This window comes from Channa argus, chromosome 1, assembly GCF_033026475.1.
Source record: "Channa argus isolate prfri chromosome 1, Channa argus male v1.0, whole genome shotgun sequence".
Classification (NCBI taxonomy): Eukaryota; Metazoa; Chordata; class Actinopteri; order Anabantiformes; family Channidae; genus Channa; species Channa argus.
In genome coordinates, this window is record NC_090197.1 from 45418483 (window position 1) to 45439860 (window position 21378).

Here is a 21378-nt window from a genome sequence, read left to right on the forward strand (position 1 = left end):
CACTCTGGCATTATAAAAGATCTGTTTTTTCCATTCAAACATCTGTGAAAGACTAAGACACTATTACCTAACAGATGTAAGTAATTAGTGTTGCTTACTCCAGAGGGATGTGCTGCAGTGTTAACTCTCCTGACTCTGGTGATGGCTGATGACAGGAAATGTCCTGCAACCTCACTATACCATCAGCTCTATGGCTCCAAACCTTTTGTCTCTTGCTATAAGAATGCAAGCAATATTTTTGATTTTGTGAGAGGATACCTGCGGCCGAGCAGCTGTTACATGACAAATTGATGGGTACTTTAATTCCTTTCTCCAGAATCCAATAGAGGTGAAAGGCTGGGTTATGAGATGCCAGACAGGTGTGTTTTGGAAACATCAGTGGTGTCACAGAGTCACAATATATTCACACACCACTCACAGTTATTGGAAGAGGAGGAGGTTCCATCAGGAGGATAAAGTGAGCAAGAGATAGAGGAAGAGAGAGGTAGAAAGAGCAAGAGGAGAGAGGGAACCGTTGTTAATATTGCAGAATGCAGACACTCTGCCACCTATTGGCTGAATTACAACATGCACATTGGGGGGTTGGATATTTTCTTGTGGTGCTCTTTTCAAACACTAGGTGGCAAAGCACTCCACAACTTTATTCAACAGTCACTGTGGTTACCATACTGTTTCAAAAAATTATATGATGCTATAAGTTTTAGAAGGCTGGAGGTTCATTATTAAAAATGTTACTTATATCCGGGTACCTTGGTACAAAAATGAATGGGTTCCACCTCTAATAAAAATTAATCCTCTCACCTGTTGTTTTCACTCTTTTCTAAGTCAAGTAAAGCACATTGAGCTTTTTTTTCTCAATATACCAAGGTGCTGTATATGTACCTTTGCCATAAATGTTCTAATAACTGATGTGAACATCATTGTGTTAACTGCGCTAAACTGAGCAAGCTACGGAGTGACACATTTTGAAATTGCGATATGGTTGGCACAGTTACTGTCTGCCATCATGTGAACAAAGTTGTCTATGATTAATGACCAGATTTCTTGAATGCACAGCATGCTTTTCACCTGCTGCTACACATCCCATGGGATTTTAGTGAAGTGCTAAACTTACCACACATTTCACCTGTGCATCTATGTCAGCTACGAGGTACAGGGCAGTCCTCTTTCTGTCATATTCGTTGCAATAATGCATTTCTGTCATATGAGATGACTGTTGTTGTCATATGAACTGCCTGTTTAACACATAGAAATATTTGACAAAATCAGGAAGTTTATTTTTTTAATCAGTAAAAAGGCTGTCGCCCACATTATGCAATCCTCCTGAGCATGTCCAGTCAAGTCAGCTTGATTTCAGTCCTTACTGACGCTTACAATCGTAAAGTGTTTCACAACACGTGCATTATGAGAACACTGGCTGTATTAAATACCAGGTGTGTGTGTTGCAATGACAAATGATGAGTAACATGGAAAAGCTGGTTCTGCCCACATATGGGTTTATCAAGAATTGCAAAAAACAAATCTATAGTGTTGGTTACACAAACACACACTCACACACACAGTAGTAGTTACCATTCAACAATGATTTGATTTTGAAACAGAATTTCAAGAAAAACAACAATAAAGCATCTATGGTTATATTAGAGGGATTTTTTTCCCCTCTCCATTGTTGCTTAGTGCTTGCTCAAGGGGACTTTGTTGGGTTTTATTTAGTAATTGGATCTTGGCTATAATAGCTAGTGCCTTGAGATGACTCTTGTTGTGAATTGGCACTATAACATTGAATTGACCTATGGTCACAATATTATCCACGGATAGGATAAACAATTATTTTATAGTTAGGTTATGTCTGGAAATATGATGCATTTCAAAATGTACACAAAGCCAAAAAAACATTCTTCTCAATTCATTGGTTCATTAAAAATCAACTCCCAGGTGTTCTAGTATTTTCAAGTTATCTCCCTTGAAATTGTTCTATCATGTTAGTTCTGCTTTAACTGTTAACAGTCGCAAAAAACTGAAATGGTGCAAAAGTGGAATGACCAAAGTCATTATCTAACTATTTCCTGCACCATCATCGTGTAACAGCTTCTGCCAAACAGATCCTATTTATGCTAAATCCTTATGAGTAAGCATATGTAAAATGTGTTTAGCAATATGTTTTGAGACCTGATTTATCGGAAAACTGTCCCACCTAAAAGCAGGGTTGCGCTGCCCTCTATCAGCAGCGGCATGCCCCGCCCCGCCCTGCCCTGCCCCGCCCATCAGTATCTCCAGTCAGTGTTAGAGGAGCGGGGAGTCAGGAGGAGCAGGAGCGGGAGCAGGCAGCACACACACATTAGTGGTTTCCACCTTCATCCGACTCTTCGCCAGAGCTGCTCCCCAGGCAGTGGAGGTGATGATGGCGGCGGCTGTAGAAAGAGGAGGCGTCCGGGCCGCTTTCCTGAACCCGAGCAGCGGTGGCGGACCAGCACCGACAACACTGCCGACCGGAGTGTTATCCGGGGCTGTGGTGCTGGGCTCCGGCTCCGGTAACGTTAGCATGCCTGTACCCATGAACCTCTTTGCGACCTGGGAGATAGACCGATCATCCCCAAGCTGCGTTCCGAGGTAACGTCAACAGTGTCTTGTTAGCGTACATCACGACAGATCTCAGTGTTGACAGATGCACCAAAATGCTTGAATAAATTACCGTTGAACAAGTGACGCCCTGCTTGTTGGGGCTGCAACTCGAGGCAGGAGCCGAGCTGCCACACATTTCCAAAACAGTGTTTGCTAACGGACAAGCTAACTAGCTAGGTGGCTAATGCTAAAGCTACATAGCAAATACCTTAGGGTTTGAGTGCCTCTCATGTTTCGCCTTTTATCCATTTAGCAATTTTCTAAATAAAGATACAGTAGTGCTCAAGTAGTGTGTACATCGGTAATTAAGAATTTGTCTCAAAGTATGCATTTGTTTGGTCTTCATTTGGCGTATTCGGTTTAATTCCGACGCTTACGTTAACTAGCCAACAAAAGTTCAGCTCACTAGTTTATCAGTCGCTTGTTGCTGTTTAGATCGTCTGCTTTGTGGCGAGGTTGTCAAAGCTTAACACTCGCTACTTGTTTCTAACCTCCGCGCAGGCCTTTGTTTGAACTGATTTACGGAATGCTTCCCACTTCATAGCAACAAATAAGTGACACTGGGACTGATGCCGTTTGTCATAAGCAACATAACGATACTTTCCACACTTTTTATCATTTAACCACTAGCTCCTTGTGTCGCTGTCTGTCTGAACAAACCGCCAGCTTAGCAGCTGGCTGACCTCTTCAAATCCACGTTATTTTCGGATTCATATTGTTGTGTGTTGTGGTACGTTAACATTCATCCAGCCCCGTGTAGCTCAGCTTCTCCGGTCACATACAGTCAACACAACAGCATCTCATGTAGTGTCGACACACACAAGGCGAGACTGTTTGATGGCAGCTTTATGAATCCCAACTTTTTCTTTCAGTCACCCGTTTTGTCTGTATGTTATGCTGACGGCAACATTTAATATCCAGTAAAACGGTAATATTCTGTAACACTCCGCATTAGTATTCATCGTCAGTAAGCAGGCATTGCTGCCACCTGACCAGAAACCTCTTGGGAGCTGTGGGCACATTAATCAGCTTTGACCTAGATCTGTTCCACTCATTGGGAGAGAAGTGGGCTTGCAAGGGGAGTGTTTCCTCCACAACGCGCGCGCGCGCGCGCGTGTGTGTGTGTGTGTGTGTGTGTGTGTGATTGCCTGCCTGCTGTCTCTAAGTGACTGCATGAGTATGCAAGTGTGAGTGGAGTCATAGCATGTGGAAAACATGGATAATTTACAGCAATGACAATCCTTTAGATCTCTCTTTGAACATTGTTGTTGGTTTGTCTGTGGCAATTTGGCTTTACCGAAGGCAGCTAGAACAAGAGTGATTGGAGTGTTTGAAGTGACAGCAATGCTTTCTAAGTTGACAGCTCACAAGCCCATTTTATTGCCCTCCTATTTCTGAAAATGTTTCCTTTATCTTTTTAGTGCGTCAAAGGACAGTTAGGTTTTGTGACTTTGGCCCCCCCATTTTCTACAGCAAAACTAAGATGATCATTGATGTTTGTCTGTGATTGGACGTCTTAGGTTTTAGTGGTTTTGACTAGAGCCACAAATAGATAAGACAGACTATGCAAACAGCCATTGTTTTCTAATTTGAATGAGCATAATGTAAAATAGTTGTAGTCCTCAAGCTTGAAAAGTTCTGTCTTGCAGGAAAAGCAGACGTTTTAGTGGATTTATATAGTGGCATGCTAAACACACGGTGTATTGATTTATGAAATGATTTTATTAATCAAGCTAAGTTTTATCCGTCATTGTTTAGCATAAGACTGCAGTATGAGATGGAACTGATATGTATGTCATGGAGCAGAATTTATCTTAGATCTTGAAGTATAATAACACCACTACAGCTTTTTTTAGACATGGTGGCTTAGAGTTACACTGCCTGTACCATCTTTTTAGAGTAGATTTTTCTGCGTTATCTGTTTGTACACTACTAGACTGGTGTCTAAGGACTTATGTGGAGCCTAACCCAAGGTCTCTTTTGCGGCTTCTTTCAGCAACTAGGGCATTTTGTGTGCAGCTGTTTACCCCTCCACAAGCCTTTGGTTTCAATGAACAGTTTCCAGTGAGAGTATGGGGCTTTATAGTAGTTGAGTCTTAGTTGTGGTCTAAAACATCCCTTGCAGTTGTTCTTATATTCATTACTATTATTTAAAAGATGCTGTATTTAAAAAAATCTTTCAAAACCTGCAGTTCTACTGAAAGACATGCTTTGGGAAACACGTTTTATAGACGGTTTTAGCTTTTGTGTATCTTTTCAGCATGAGATTTTGGTTCCTGACCATTTCAGTGTTGACACACCTGTGGCACTGGGCCATTAAAGAACTCTCAAAACTAGGACATTTCAAACATTTTTCCCTCTTTATTCACTTTGACTGTATCAAAGGACCAAGCTAAATTGATAGAAATATTTGTTATACGAAGGGAAAGCTACTTGTGCACTTACTATTATGTTATTGTTGACTGCTTTTTCAAATATGACCATAAGCTATCATGTAATGCCGTTTGTGTTACAGTATTTGACTTGTTTCTACCTGCTAGACAAGTGTTATGGCAGCTCCATCCCTAACACACCTGTTGGAACGGTTGGACAAGCATTGTTTTTATTTAGGCACTGCCATGCCTACCAATCTGCCACCTTCAAATGCGCATGTGGTATTGATGGTGCGGTTTGCGTTTTTTTTCTATGTCGTCTAAATTATTGCAAAACCTCTTCAGGGTTTGCTTCTAAAAAACTCTAATACTGTATAAAATACTAATACTGTATAAAACTCTAATACTGTATAATACTGTGATCATGTCAAAAAAAATAAAAGTCACTGTCTGTTGGATGCATTTAACTAAATGATGATGGGGTTGTTGTTAAGGTGAAAAAGGCTGAGGAGAAAGACACTCTACTTGGGTGTGGCATAGTAAGTTTTCAAAAGACCTCTGGCGTTATTTGTGCCTCCATTTTTGTGTGAATAATGCCGCTACTGTGCAATGCAAGTCAACCTTTAATTCTGCAACACTGTAGCATTACACGTTAGGTAAGAGATCATTTAGCGGCACTTGATGTTGGACGTGCAACAGGTTTTTAAAACCTGTTGCACATATTGGGTCAAAACACCTTTTGGATGTTTTGTAGATGAGGGCAGAGCATCCCTCTTTGCTTCATGTGACTCCTAAGATAACTATTGTTTTTTTTTTTTGTCTGCGTGTTAGTGGCATTGTCTTATCTCAATAATAATTGAAGGTATATTGCAGGGTCTCATCAGATGTGTTTTTTTGGCCCAAGTTCTGTTGAGCATATCAAAAAAATGTGTGCTGTGTAAGCTAGCAAATATCGAAGATGGCCAACAACAAACTCAGACTGGAGTGACATTACTTTGTCTTTTTTTTGGGTCAGTAGAGATGAAGCCATTAGTTGCAAGAGTTTATATATCCATAATGCTGATTTAGATTAAGAAGCATATGTTTAAGCGTACTGATGACGTCATCAATGACGTCGCATGGTCGTCTTTGAAGTGTCTGGCTTTGAAGTTTGGCTTTGATTCTGCCTAACCAGTTGTTAAGGAAACGATGTTTGTTTACAGTTATGAGGTAACCAAGGAATGGACTACATGGTTGTGGGGAGCGTGGTTGAGTGTGTACCTGTGGAGGTACACGGTTACTTATCTTGTCATGTGGAATTATTTGAGAAACTTGTACTGTGGAATTGCTGTGTTATGAATTTAATTAGAGGTGGGGTCAATAAATGTTCAGTGTTTCTCATACAATGAATTCTGGAGTGGATAATTTTTTGATCACCTGAGACGAATAAACCTGCCTCTACACCCGGGGTACAAAAAAAGGGAGGCCTGTCTGTCAGATAATATAAGCTTATTGTACCCTTTCACGTCCATAACCCTCCTATCTTAAGGCTGAGATATTGTTTTTCTCCTGGCAGGGGAGCTGCAGTAATCTGATTTCATAACAGGAAAGAAGGGATAGTAATCTAATGCTACACACAGACACCGTTTGCTTAATCCTCTGCTTCCCGTTGGAATCATAAACTAGGTCCCATCAGCAGCCGTCGGTGTCCTTCAGGATGGTGACACAGCACTGCATGTCTGACTGCGTCATGTTTACAATCTTTGTTCGGCTTTGTTCAGTTAATGTGTAAGACAAACAGCTGCTCAGCCTTCAGAACCATGTCACATAGTGATTCTTTTGATTTCTTATTTGATGACACTTGTTTATGTTAAATTGCATTATTTTATGCTGAATAGTTTTGGGAATATAATAAAGGTAAAGTTATGTATTTGACACATGATAAGTGAAGATATAACTAACAGTTATATAACTAACACAAAGGCTGTTGATTAAGTACTTTGACTATTACTAGGAAAGATACAGTACAGAACCCCCTACTGTGGATCGATGAAAATCCCCCCCCAGTGCAGATCATGTCATTTAAAGGGATCATACCTCACTGATAGGCAGCTGTATTGCTAGAGCAGCAAGCTGAAAGTAATCAGACTAGTGAAAAATTAAATTTGCAGTTTAGACATTTTTTTATTGGCTATTAGTCATTTTATTGGTCATAGAGAAACGAAACATAAATATGTAAACTATAACATATGTTGTTTAAGTACACATTTTCTAAATATCAATGCGTAACTAATATAGTTCCGTTTTGTTCTTGATTAAAATCTCTTAGCTTTGTCAATTTGCCCTGCCATGCTGTTCACACACTTTACCAACGGTAACCAATCACCAACCTTACCCCCCACCCTATTTATTTTTTTGCTCACTCCCACTTCCTCAAATGTGTCAAAATTTTCCTAGTTTCCTTCCTTGGTTTCTTGAAGGAGGAGGAATTTCCTTGGGAAGCATTTGACATTCCTGGCAACTTGAGAGCTACACTTATGCCAGCTCATTTAACTCTAGCCTCCAATTCTTTTTGTGTTCTGTTGTTGACCACCAGCCTGCTCTCTGAAAGGAGGGGGGGTGTCAGATGGCATGGATTGTCCGCCCTATTAAAAAGGTTTGCTGATCTTACCAAGAGACATGAGTATTCATGTTGAATTCCTTGAAGGGGAAGAGAGGTTTGTTTCCCCCTGCCTGGACCTCAGAATGGGAGAAAGGCCACATTCTTGTGTGGGTGGATACAGGGGTCTCAGCTAGTGAAGAGATCCAACTTTCTGAGTCAACAAGCGAGGCGAGGAAACTGTCCTGACACGGGAGGATCCTGTCAAAATATGAACATCAGGGACATTGTCTCTCAACTCGTAGTTTCTCTCTTGTTCTTGCTCTACTTATTTCCCACCTCTCCCATTCAGGCATTTCCTGAGCCACATGTGCCAGCAGCAACACACAGACCATTATTTTCATACACAAAACACTGGTGTGGATGAATGAAAACACATTTGCTTTTGAAAACTGTTGCACTCCATTCTGCCAGTCTAGTTTTGTAAACAAATACAGTTATGGTAGGGCTGGATTATGTTGAGAAAGTTTACCATGCAGGATTTTTAAGTGACAGCATTCATATAAAAAAAGAATTTATGATGTTTAAATAATTAAAAGCATGCCAGTGAATCAAATTGTTAGTAGTGCTAAAATCTCATACACCAAATATAAATGTTGTCCTTGTCTTGGCCAAACTATCTTCTGAAACAAATTTCTACTTGTTTTTTTCCAATGAGTATGTAACAATCCCTATAGTTTCAACTCTCAAGTAATATTGAGCTGAATGCCCTGACCACTTGTCTAATCACAGATAAACAAGTCTAAACTGTCTCGATTACTCTTTCTGTGCATGTGCAGTGCATCGCTGCAGTAGCTCTTTAAACACTGTATATTTTGAAGCGTGTTATTTGGTGGCACACTGTTGTCATAGCACTGAGTCTCAACTTTCAGTTTCCACTCACCTTAAGCATTGCTCATTTTAAAATTATTGCTGCATGGGTACAGAGAAAAGCAATGTGCACAGAATGTCTAGAGAAGCCAGAGCATGGACACATTCAGCACATTAGTCATTTAGACACATTAAGCCTGAGGGAATGGACTGGGAGGAGTTGTCTGAAAGCACTTTCGGGATGCCATTGTTGAATATCAAAAAGTATAATTAGATGAACTAGTTGTTTCATCAGCATGGATGGATAGCGCTGCAATAGATACACATGGTAATGTATCCATTTATTAAATAGCCCCTTGAGTGAACATTTATTTTTATGGCTGTAGGAATGTATTACCTGTGCTGACTGTTAGATATTTGATCACACAATTCCCAGTGCATAGTGGGCCTTCATTTTTCTTTGTAGAAGTGTTGTAGATAGAGAATGGATGGAATGTTTGTTAGCTACAGCCTTACTTCATATTTTACTGTCAAATTTACTTTTCACATTAACATTGTGTCTAAGACATCACAACCCCTATGGGTATGTGATGTTTGAACACTTTAGGTTACTTTTTTCAACATTTGTCTTTTTTTTTTTCCTCTTGTCAGATTGTTTGATTATATGAGGAGACCCCATGTGAAAGTTTCAGGTGGTCAGATAATCTACCATAAATGGATTTTAAAGCTTATTTAGTCTTACACTAATGTTGTCAGGCTGTGACACGTTGATTCACCTCTGTCAGTTGGACTGGTTAATGTAGACTCATTGGGATGTCTTGGCTGCAGGAGACTCAGACCCACCTTTATGACTATACATTACAGTATAGTCATCATATTCTGCTCACAAGATGGATATCATATTAGCTCTGTTATAATGTACTACAGTAGGTCTAGCCAAGGTGTCTTACTTAAGCTCTGGTTTTGCCTTTAAACATGCTGCGTCTAGTGTGATCTTCGACACTACAAACATGGGCCTGCTGATCTCATCGGTTTGTAGTTGGGACTAAACAAAAGGGCTGGTTGGCAGTACAGAAACAGCAACAAAAGATGACAGCTATCCACTGAGTTCCTGGAAAGTACTTTTAGATAACTGAGGTATGAATGCAACATGGGGTTTGAGGAGGATTTAAGAAAGAAGCTACAGGAGTCTAAATTTAAGATGAGAACCATGTTGAACTCTGAATAGATTTCTCTGTGATTGCTAGTTGTGTTACCAAGTGTGCATATTAAGTGTGACTTTGTTCATTTTGCTTGTTGCTAACTCTTTTTGTGTGATGAACATGATAAGCAGACAGCTTTTTCTTGCATTTTATTGTTTCCTGTTTCCTTAAACTTTTTTTTACCTTGTATTTCTTAATAGGAAACGTATAAAATTTGCTAGCACACCCTTTATAAATCAGAGAGAAGTCTGGAGGATTCTTCCAAACCACCTACACAACAAGAGCGTACTGGTCAAACCTCTGATTAACATTACACACTAAATCTCTTCCGATGTGTTTCAGGGAAAGCACTGGCTTAAATCACCAAAAATGAGATAAAACCTGGCATTGAGCCCTAATGCACCAGTCCTGTGTAGTATTACATAAAATGTGCGGCAATCCCAACAACAGTCAGATTTTAACACAGCTCTGGGAACCCTCATGACCACAGAGTTTAAAAAGACCATATTACAGACTATTATGACATATTGTGTATGAGTTTAGTTATTATGTCCTCTTCTCACGCATTCTTGGAAACAACTGCTTTATGTCCTGTGTCTGATTTTCTTTTCATAACATGTCACTTTGGGTGGTTTCATCCCTGAGTGATGACACCCGTCCCGTCTCCCTGTTCCAGCAAATTGCTCTATTGCAGCTGATGTTTATCCACCAGCTGGCCCAACAAAACTACATTTCACTCCAACAATAACACTTAACTACTAGTGATACCTTTTAATTGCCTTTTTCTGACTAAGCAACAAATCCTACAATTTGCTGCTAAGTTCAGTAGATTGACAGTGATGGGTGGTAATATTTATGTACAGTTTTTTTGTTTGTCTGTTTGTGCTTGTGTCTGTGTGGGTTTCCTCTTACAGTCCAATGTTTTGCAGCATTGGAGGATGAGTACTGCCGAGAAGGTTGTGTATTTAATTATAGCTCAACCTAAAGATTTTTTTGTTCCTTTTGGAACTTACAAAAAGAAATACCTCACGGCTTTTTATTAGTCTACAAACAAAAAATTATCAAATCCGTAAGTATAGTGACCCTTTAAAACTACACTTTTTGGGCAAATTAATGCTGAAATGATTTAAGGCTATGTCTATAAAGTATTCAAAGGTTATAGCTCTATCACGCCTACTGGTAAAGCTTAAAACGCCATCTTGTTGCAAAATATGTTTTACGTTGTTTTGAATGAGTGCACACGATCTGTTGTTTTAGCATTATGAGATTGTGACATGTTCATTGTTACAACTAATAGATTAAAGGGTATTTTTGTAATTTTGAGTTCACTGGCGACCTTTGACGTTCAGCGATGTGTTGACACCAAGCTAGTGGGATATGACGGGCCATCCTATGAAAGCTTCTTTTTTATCCAAATGTGTGTTTGATCACACTGTTGTTTTGTTGCTTTTAGCCCTTTGAGTTGGGACCATTAGAATATGTCTATCACATAACCTGCGAAGCCAAAGAACTCAGGCTTTGCAAATTTAATGGCTTCCTCTTGTTCTCTTTGTGTACTCTAGTCAAAGCCTCTTCCTGTTCTTTCACAGTGGCCTTGAGAAGATTTCATTCAGGGAATTAAAGCTCAACCAGCATATGGCCATCTGGCGCACATAACCAGATATTTAGGGGCTAAAATAGCATTAGGCATGCAAGGCTAAGCACAGGCTGAACTCTTATGGTGCATCCTACTATGTGAACTTCTCAAAACCGATCCATTCACTCTTCTTGACCAATTGTACAGTAGATAGGGAAAAAAAAAAATTCTGCAAAAGTAAAAAAAAAATATTTCCATATTAACCACAAATATTTTCCTTTTATTTCTCATCCCAATGTAGTAATAGTGTTTTGCAATCACCATTGCCATCCCATCTTTGTCAAAAACTGTAAAAGGGATTAACTTATTAAAATTTATGTGGGTGGTGTGGGAATGGATCTGAGAATATGCAGATTAGTTTTGTGCATTTTCTTTGTTTTCAGTTTGATTAAATGCTATAAATAAAATATAAAAGGAAATGTCTGTGGATTGCTGCCTGAGCAAATCGGACTAGCTCCATTCCATCACAGTGAATAGCGTTTTTCTAGTAGAGGAATGAAATATTCACAAGAAATTGCTTTTAGACTGGTGCACCCTTTATTTGATCTAAATTATTCAACTAGACACGAACAAATAGTGGCGTTTTGAAAGAACAAAGGGCTATGACTTTCCTTAGTGAGGGCCTTGACTGAAAGAGCTTTTTTTTCCCTCTCTTCCACATATACAGTAAGCCAGCATTAAACACAGATTTCTTAAGAATTTCATGGAGGACATTATGATCAAGCATGCTTTATTAAATGCCTGCAATCACATCACAAACATAATAGAAGTAGTAGTACACTGAAAGTTTTAAAAGCATGACTTTCCCAAGTCTTTTTTTTTCTAGCTCGGAAGCCCCAGAGCACATACCAAACATAGACACAGTCTCTTTTTCATTCAGCTCTCTGTTACATCACTCATCCTCCATCCTCCACTTCCCCCTGCTTTGTGCCTCTGACAATTGCTGTGCAGTGATCCGAGGGCATGAAACTGGCAAAACATCAACTAGAATGCTGACCAGGAGAAAAAAATTTCAAAAGTGTTTTTTTGTTTAGCCAGCATATCGTTCAGTTCAGATGTTTTTTTTTTTTTGGCCTTTCTATCAATGCTGTAATGCCTATTTGTAGTCTATAGGGAATCTTGGACATAGCTGCCTGAAGCTTTTTTATAGACCAAAAAATGCTAGCATATTTTCTTCTTTTATTGAAAGTAGAAATGTCACAGACATTCACTTTTTGCCATACAGTGCTTCCGGAAATTATTCACATTTTGTTATTTTACAGCCTTATTTCAAAATTCAAAATTCTACAAACATTACCCCATAATGACAATGTAAAAGAATTGTTTGAAATCTTTGCAAATTTATTAAAAAAAAAAACAAAAACGCATGTACATAAGTATTCACAGCCTTTGGTTAATACTTTGTTGAAGCAGCTCTGGGACAAATTACAGCCTTAAGTCTTTTTGAGTATGATGCTACAAGCTTGTCACACCTATTTTTGGGCAGTTTCTCCCATTCTTTTTTGCAGTTCCTCTCAAGCTCAATTTGGTTGGATAGGGAGCATCGATGCACAGCTATTTTCAGAACTCTCCAGAGATGTTTAATCGGGTTCAAGTCTGGGCTCAAGCTGTGCCACTAAAGGACATTCACAGAGTTGTCCCGTAGCTACTCCTTTGTTATGTTGGCTGTGTGCTTAGGGTCATTGTTCTGTTGAAAGATGAAGCGTCGCCCCAGTCTGAGGTCCAGAGTGCTCTGGAACAGGTTTTCATCAAGGATGTCTCTGTACATTGCTGCATTCATCTTTCCTGCGATCCTGCCTAGTGAGCCTGACGAGTTCCTGCCGTTGAAAAACCTCCCCACCGCATGATGCTGCCACCACCATGCTTTACTGTAGGGATGGTATTGGCCAGGTGGTGAGCAATACACTTGGCATTCAGGCCCAAAGAAGGTCAATCTTTGTTTCATCAGACCAGAGAATTTTGTTTCTCATGTTCTGAGAGTACATCAGGTGGGCTGTTATGTTTATGTGCCTTTTACTGAGAAGTGGTTTCTGTCTGGCCACTATAACATACAACATCAAGGATTGGTGGTGGAGTGCTGTATGGTTGTTTTTTGGAAGGTTCTCCTTTCCACAGAGAAACACTGGAGCCCTTTCAGAGTGACCATCAGGTTCTTGATATCCTCCCTGACTAAGTCCCTTCTCTCGATCGCTCTACAAAGAGTCCTGGTGGTTCCTAATTTCTTCCATTTAGGGATGATGGAGGCCACTGTGCTCATTGGGACCTCAATGCTGCAGAAATATTTCTGTACCCTTCTCCAGATCTCTGCCTCAATACAATCCTGTCTCAGAGTCTACAGACAATTCCTTGGACTTCATGGCTTGGTTTGTGCTCTGAAATGCACTGTTAACTGTGGGACCTTATATAGATGAGTGTATAACTTTCCAAACCATGTCCAATCAGCTGACTTTCCCACAGGTGGACTCCAATCAAGTAGTAGAATCATCTTAAGGATGATCAGTGTAGACAGGATGCACCAGAGCTCAATTTCGAGTGTCATGGCAAAGGCTGTGAATACTTATGTACATGTGATTTTGTTTTTAGTGTTTTTATTTTTAATAAATTTGCAAAAGATTTCAAACAAACTTCTTTTACGTTGTCATTATGGGATATTGTTTGTAGAAATTTGAGAAAAACTCATGAATTTAAACAATTTTTGAATAAGGCAGTAACAACAAAATGTGGAAAACGTTAAGAGCTGTGAATACTTTGCAGGTGCACTGCATCTCTACCCGACTTCTTTTTATTTGTTAGCTTAGCTATGGGATGATTGCTGTAGTTACTGTCTCTTTGTAAGCCCTAAAACTTAACAGGGTTTCTGTCACAAGTTAAGATGCTGCTGTCAGTGAAGTGGTCCAGAAATAGCGTAGTAATACTGGCATGTAGCAACATGTACTCTTACACACCAGCATATCTTGAACTAATGGCTTTGAAAGTTATTGTAGTGGAAGGCCTTTGAATGTTTGTTGACAACAGTCCAGACAACCAACATCCTTGAGTGATGTTGCGATAAGCATGTATTGAGTTAAGTATTTTTAGACATCGCAGTCTTTTTAAAGGAATATTCCACTACAGTATAGTTGAGTATTGACAAACAACTAAACTAGTCTGCCTCAATAAAATGTCATTAAAATATTTAAGAAAATTGTAGCCCAGAAACAGAACTAAACATACAATCTCAGTGCAGCAAAAGTGAACACTCCTCTGACCACTGCAACAAAATGATTTTCAATTTGAAAAAAAAAGGTTGTAAAAGAGCGTGAAGACACCATAGAGTTCCCAATTTTGTAAAAGCTCCATATGCTAATGAGCAGTCTTAACAATTCAGAACATTTTCAAACCTTTTAATTTGTTTAGTTTGGTCCTCCAAAATGCATCACAGGAAGTCACGAGGGAATGGTCAGTTTCGCTTCTTGGTTAAAGGGATCTGGGGTTGGAATAGAAAAGTAAACACAGAAAGATCATCCAGTTTTCTACCAGTGAATATTTTTGGGAGCGAAAAATTGCTATTCAATATAACATTTGTAATTTCACCACTCATAACAGTGGACCTTATACCAAGTACAACTCTTCCAGCAGATGCTATATACATGTTAAAAAAAAATCTTAGAAAAAACAAACACGCTGTCTTTCAAACTTGTTGTTTTAGTCCACACCCGTGTGATTGCTGTGTTCACACCTGCCAAAACACACTGCACCAAGTAGGGAAATTACCCGGTGTTCAATTCAACAGGACTAAAGGAGCAAGGTTTAAAAAAAGCCCTAAGAAACCACATCATGAGACTTCTTCAACATTTGTGAAAGTACAAGAGCATCAGTAATATCCTGAACAACAGCAGTGATTCAGAGGTACAGGAAGTTCAGCCTCTTTAAAACATGCAATGTAACATGAAAAGAGTTTTTTTTTTTTTTTTTCCAGGTGAAACCATTTGACTCAGATGTCAAATGGCTGAGTCCTCAAAGCTAAAGGTAGATCAACAAAACCTCTCCAACATAGAACATCTTAAAATAATCTCAGATGCATCCTTTTAGCCAATTTCACTAACGAAGTAAAGCCCTGGCTCAATTTCTATGATGCTTTAACTGAAACCAAAATTGTATAAAATGAATAGGATTTGTAATTTTAAGGAGTTCCACAAAGAGTTATCATTCAGGAAACATTAAATATGTATATCCCTTACATTTCTATTTATCAGAAACTTATGCATATGAATAATCTTCTTTTGTTTTGTTTATTTTTGACTTCTTAAAAACAAGAGATGCTTCAACAGAGAGAGTGATCTGTGGTCTCATGGCTCCTCGCTTCAATCTAAATTATTTTCACAGATGCTTTCAATCACCATCTTAAATCTAATGTCAGTCCTGAGTGCCTTGGGAGTGGATTTCAGATTGAGGGTATACATTTTTGAAATACATTTTAATGTGATATTAACTATCTCTGTTGCAACATAAACTGTCTCTAGAAAGACATATCATTTTCAAAAGTGTCAAATTCAAAGGAGCAAATGACTGAAGCTTGGTGTTGGGCCGATCTATCTCTCTGTTCTCTTTGAGACCTGAATTAAGAGAAACCTAAGCGTGTGAAAGAAAGCCAGTCCTCGAAGATGAGGTCAAAACAGAGCTAACAAAAGAGATTATAGACTGTGTAGTTGTCCCTGACTTCCACCTTGCTGTCCACCTTTAATTACCCTTCCACAATTGAGTTGGCTCTGATGTTTCAGCATCACTTACTGGAAGCATAGGTGAAACATTTCAGCATGAGTGTGTTCTGATGCAGTTGTAAAATGCTGGTGTGCATGATGTGTTTGGAGCAGTTGCACACTTCTTACTTTGGATTCAGAAGCTCCATATTTAAGTGATAAAGTCTATAAACTCGTACCGTGTACACTTTTACATCAAAATTATGAAAGCTTTAGTTGTTTTTAACTGCCTACAGTCTTCCTCTTATTTCTGTTGGGAACAAAATCGATGAAGCAGCAGAGATAAGAAAATGCCATATAACCCACAATCACAGGCCTCTTATCTAAAACCAAATATTTGACTGTGGCTGTTTGAGTGCACAGCCTGATAGGTTGTTTTGTTTGTCCAGAACAGACACATTTAAAAGGATTGAGTGGAGCCACAGTCTATCCAAGAAGCTCTAGCTTCTATCCTATTAATTATGATCATTAATGTAAAATTTAAATGAACATTTATTGCTGCATAAATTAACTGTTATTCATTTAATACCATTGTATCTCATATCTTGTTGATTTTCTTTTGTTTTTATTAACACTGTAAAAATCACTCTAAAAATTAACCATTTTGTTTTATAGTGCCTAGGCGAGCCCATATCAGTAGTTTAAAAAAAATAACAGTATAAAATTGTATGTTGTGTAAAATATGGTGAAGGTGTTTTTGTTTGTTTGTGTACAGAGCTGTCAGAGCAGATTTATACTCTGTGTAGATGAGTTTGTGATGAATCTTTCATCACATATAACACAACAAGTTCTTTTATATTTCTGATTTCATTAGAGAGCTTGATGTCACTGGAGCTGTGCGTGTGATCTAATAGTGGCAAATGGATTTGGAATCTAATGGCCCCACTTTACTTTAGACACTGAAAAGGTCAGCAGTAATGGTACAGCAAGTGACTTGAATGCACTAATGGGTTTAGATGGAGCAGCACTACTCATCCACCTGTGAGTGATGCTACATAGGCTAAAGCTATTAGCTGTCGAATGCCGCGGCATCTATTGCCCACTGCCTGACAGACCAGTCAATAACTGTATGTTGTGGCATAGCACCACTGTCAGTTTCTTTGTGTTCATGTCAGTAGTGGAAGGTACCACATTGATAAATATTTGTTGGTTTACCAAAATTATCCTGTGGTACAGTCAGATTCATAAAAAATATGTACACTAGTGTTCTGGGAGTTTATATTTCAGTTATACAGAGTAGGCTTTGAACTGTTCACAAAGAAAAGCCCATGTAATTTGCCAAATTAATTTGTTTGGCAAAAAAAATAACGCTAAGAACATAAGGGACATAAACAAATCATCAAAAATGTTTTCTACTAGTTAATAAGAAGAAAGTTTTGTTATTTGTATATGTAAATTTTGCCGCATTATAGTCATCAACATAAAGTGCAGCATAAGCCCAAGGCACACACAGTGAGAGGAGATATTATAATGCAGCTCAAACAATTTAATCATATGCTGAAATCCGGACCAGAATAGAGCTCCAGATATTTCCCTTACCATCAACCCCAATGCTTTAGTTACTTAAAGTAATGGATTACGCTCTCTCCGAATCTGCATGGAGGGGCTGTTTCATTTCCTTACTAATAATTTTTATTTAAACTGTTTTTTAAAGAGGTTTTGTTTATACTTTATAGTGATTATAGAGGCTGTAGTTTCACTGCTCTGATTTGCTCTGAGTATGATCAAAACCAGCAAACAACTCTCAGCACCAGGAATTCTAGTGTGCACACAAGGATCAATAAAATCTATAACAATGATCACCCAATCAGAGGAGATTTGCAGTCAGTGCGTTGGCTTAACGAATGCATGCACTGAAACAAACAAAAAAAAAAATAGAAAGAAATTTCCCCCATAGGCTCTTAGCAACTGGGAAACGATGTGTATCAAATTTTTTTTAACTGCCCTCTGCCAGCTGACAGAAACATTGAACCTGGTCTTCTCCATGGATTGATAACCCTGTAATGTTTTGGTCCTCTTTGGTGCGGTGAAGCGTGCTGTGATCTCACCCCGGGGTCTCTCTGGGAATGTAGGAATGACATGCCAAAATAAAGGATTAATGTGTCGTTCAAGGGGCTTCTGCAAGCTCCTATTTTGATCTTGAGTGTGTGCCAGAGTCTGTCGGGTGGAGATGAGATCTCCCCACAAATAACATTCCCTCTGTATTCTATAAAAACAAACAGCATATCCATACAGATCATTCTTTGTAAAAGTATGTGAATTATTTTTGATCCATTCTATTTGATCTGCTTGTTGTTTTAGCACAATGGTTTGTGCTATTACAGTATGTTACACCTGGTCTGTCTCTGCTGTCACTGTTTGGGTGGCAAAGTGAACTGGCACTGGGTAGGACCACAGGGACAGGCTGGCAGCACCCCAGAACAGATGGCCATGAGTTTCACTTACAATACAACGCAGTGGCAGGAGTTGAGATAGCACTTTCTCACTGTATAATAATAATAATTAAAAAAAAAATCTAGCTGCTTAGGTGTGACCCTTTGCTTCCCTGAAGCCTTTTTTAAGTACAGACGAATCCAGACACACAGGGATGTGACAGAATAGGGATGTTTTTTTTGTCTCCCTCCTTCACAGAAGGCTGTGGCTGCCTAGTGACTCATCTCCACCATAAGGCAAGTTGGATTCAAGCACTACCTACAAAGTTTAACAATTAATTACTCTAAGCTCAAATAGATTTGTTGTTCTTGTAATTGTGAAGGCAAGTGGATTGGTAAATTTCGCTCGGGTTCTTTCATCAAATTCATTACCTATTTAAGCCACAAGGAGATTCTTTGTAGGAAAACAAAGTTCTTGGCGCCTCCAGCTGTTTAAAAATTGTATACTGCTGTTATTAAAGATATGAATTGTGTTGGCAGCTTGGAGAAATATCCCTTGGGATCTACTGACCTTTGGCTATCTTTCTTCCTTCTACACATTTACTCATGTTAAAGTCAACCTTATAATTTTGAATTAACCAGTACTTTATTTTGAAGCCAAATCATTTTCATGTTTGTGTGAAGATGAGTATGATAAATATAAATAAATATATAAAATATAATGTATAATAAAATAAATAAAAAATAAAAAATGTAATGTTTAATCAAATGTTTTACCTGATCCGTCTCGTTCCCTATTGCTGCCTTGAACATGAACGTTTCCATTGATTTACCTGTGCTGACCACATTGGGTTAGCTAATTGGTTAGAGCACATGACTGAATATTTCATCTCTTAAAAAAGAGTTAACTTTCAACTGTTTAAATGTTCCCTTAAGACAAAAATTCAGAATACAGAAAGAACTGAAATATAGGGAAAAGACAGTTTGCTGCATACTACATGTACACAAACCCTTTGTCCTTTTTATTTCCCACAATGTTAATTTTAACAAACCACCTAACTGTTTTTTTTTTTTTTTTTAACACTAAAACTTGTTTTTGTACTTAATGAGTCTCTGAATCATGCTTGCCTAGCAGTGCATCAATGAAGTCATCAAGTGTTACAGAGTGGCTCTCAGGGAAAGTGGGGGACTGGATAGCTGTTAATTTGCTTTGTCATCGCCCCCCCAACCCCAACCTCCACCACCCCTTGTTTTAGGCCAACACTGTTCACAGTTTAATGCAACAGTAACTGTTAGGGGAAAAATGGGTCAGAAGCAAAGTTGTTTGAGAGTTGTTTATGTTTTGTAGAGTTTAGGCAGGTGAAAAGAACAGTGGTTTTAAAGGTCACAGGTTGTCATATTACATTGAGGTTGAGCACCAGAGGACTAAAACAAGACACAAGCTCAAATGCATGCCTTTCCTAGTTTATAACAAAGGGCTGACTGCAGAGAGATCCCCTAGGGCATACATGGACTGTTGATATCTACAGTATATTTCACTGTGCTGTCTTTTTTTGTGTTTGAATCCCCGCATGACGCTCTCTAGTATTAAAAATTCCAGTGTGCCAGTAAAAAAATCGATTTAACTTCTTCAGAGGGATATGTACATTTACATATTTAAAGATAAACAGATGGCAGTAAGTGTTTAGGTATGTAGCAGCATGATCAAACAGCACTTGTTGAAGACTTTTTGCTGCACTACTGCTTGTCAAAGCATCTGTGCTATGGCACCCTTTATGAAAAAACTAACCATAAAAATGTGAAAAATGTGAATCCTGAATAAGTAGCACTCGTGTCAACATCCATTCACAAAAAAGTCTTATTTTTCTTGGAAGAGTAAAGACACAAGTTTAAATAAAATGTGGGCAGCAGTGAATGTTACAGCAAGTGAAGATTTACTCACTTTGTGTTAGTCATACCACTAATCTTTTTCTTTTCTCTCTCCTTTCTGTTTTTCACAGGCTCTGTAGCCTCACACTGAAAAAGCTTGTTGTTCTCAAAGAATTGGATAAAGAGCTGAACTCCCTGTCTATAGCTGTCAAAATACAGGTGAGTGGGTTTAGCTTGTGTGTGTGTGTGGGAGTTAACAGGATACATTTCAAAACATTTGATAGCAGCATGTCAAGGTCTGGAGTCTGTGACTCACAGTTTTTCAATTATATGGCTGTCTCAAAGGATAGGACATGCTACTAAACCTGGTGAGTGATTAAAATAAAAGTTTTGCTTCTCTGGTGAGTCACCTCTACTCGGGTGCTTTGAAAGGCAGACTAGCATTACCACTCTAAGCAAAAGCATTAAAAAGGATTGTGCATCTTACATTGATTGCTTTGTCACTATGGGTAACACTGGAATTTTGCTGTGTATAAATATTTTAATATTGTACAATTCATAGAAATACTTGGCAAAATAAGTTGGAAACAAAGCAGTCAGGAAGAAGGTCATGGCTGTAGTTTTGCAGCTCATTAAACAAGTTTAAGTTTTGTTGTTATCTTGTGCTCAAACAAAGGAGTTTGCTGCAATAGTTACTCATTCTACACTGCAGAGTAGTGAGATGTTACCTCTAGAGGTGACTGAAGATCATTCATGTTTCCTCTTTGCCATCACTGTAGCAACACATTGCCAGTGATCAGTGATTACTCCATCCTTTAAATGAAATTCAAAGTATTCCTAGAAGACAGAATAAGCGTTTTGGAAAGGCAGGATGCCGTATCACAGTCTGAGAATAATGTTTTGTTTGTCTGGCATATTGATGGCAGTTGGCAGAGAGTCTGCGAAGTTGTTTTGACTTGTGTATGTCCCACCCCCATCAGAGAGTGTGTGTACTTGTGTGGGAGATGGAGAAGGAAAACGAAATAATCTATTGGTAAAGATAAGTCCCACATAAAATTGAGGTGGTACATACTGAACCCCAGCTGCCAAGATCATTGGCTAGACCTCAGGATTAGTGT

At 38.7% G+C, this 21378-nt stretch overlaps 1 protein-coding gene across 5 annotated transcripts in view; it reads left to right on the forward strand.

Moving 5' to 3' along the window:
- Window positions 1-2272: 2272 nt before the first annotated feature.
- Window positions 2273-21378, forward strand: part of zmp:0000000755 (phosphofurin acidic cluster sorting protein 2) — a 46075-nt gene continuing 26969 nt past the window's right edge. For 3 of the 5 annotated variants that reach the window (XM_067525581.1, XM_067525590.1, XM_067525608.1), the window contains exons 1-2: window positions 2274-2610; window positions 20392-20479. In XM_067525581.1, the coding sequence (XP_067381682.1) occupies window positions 2399-2610; window positions 20392-20479 (300 nt within the window). In that variant the 5' untranslated portion in view covers window positions 2274-2398. Of the gene's footprint in view, window positions 2611-18650; window positions 18689-20391; window positions 20480-21378 lie in introns of all 5 variants that reach the window. The other 2 variants (XM_067525617.1, XM_067525600.1) reach the window with 2 other exon arrangements.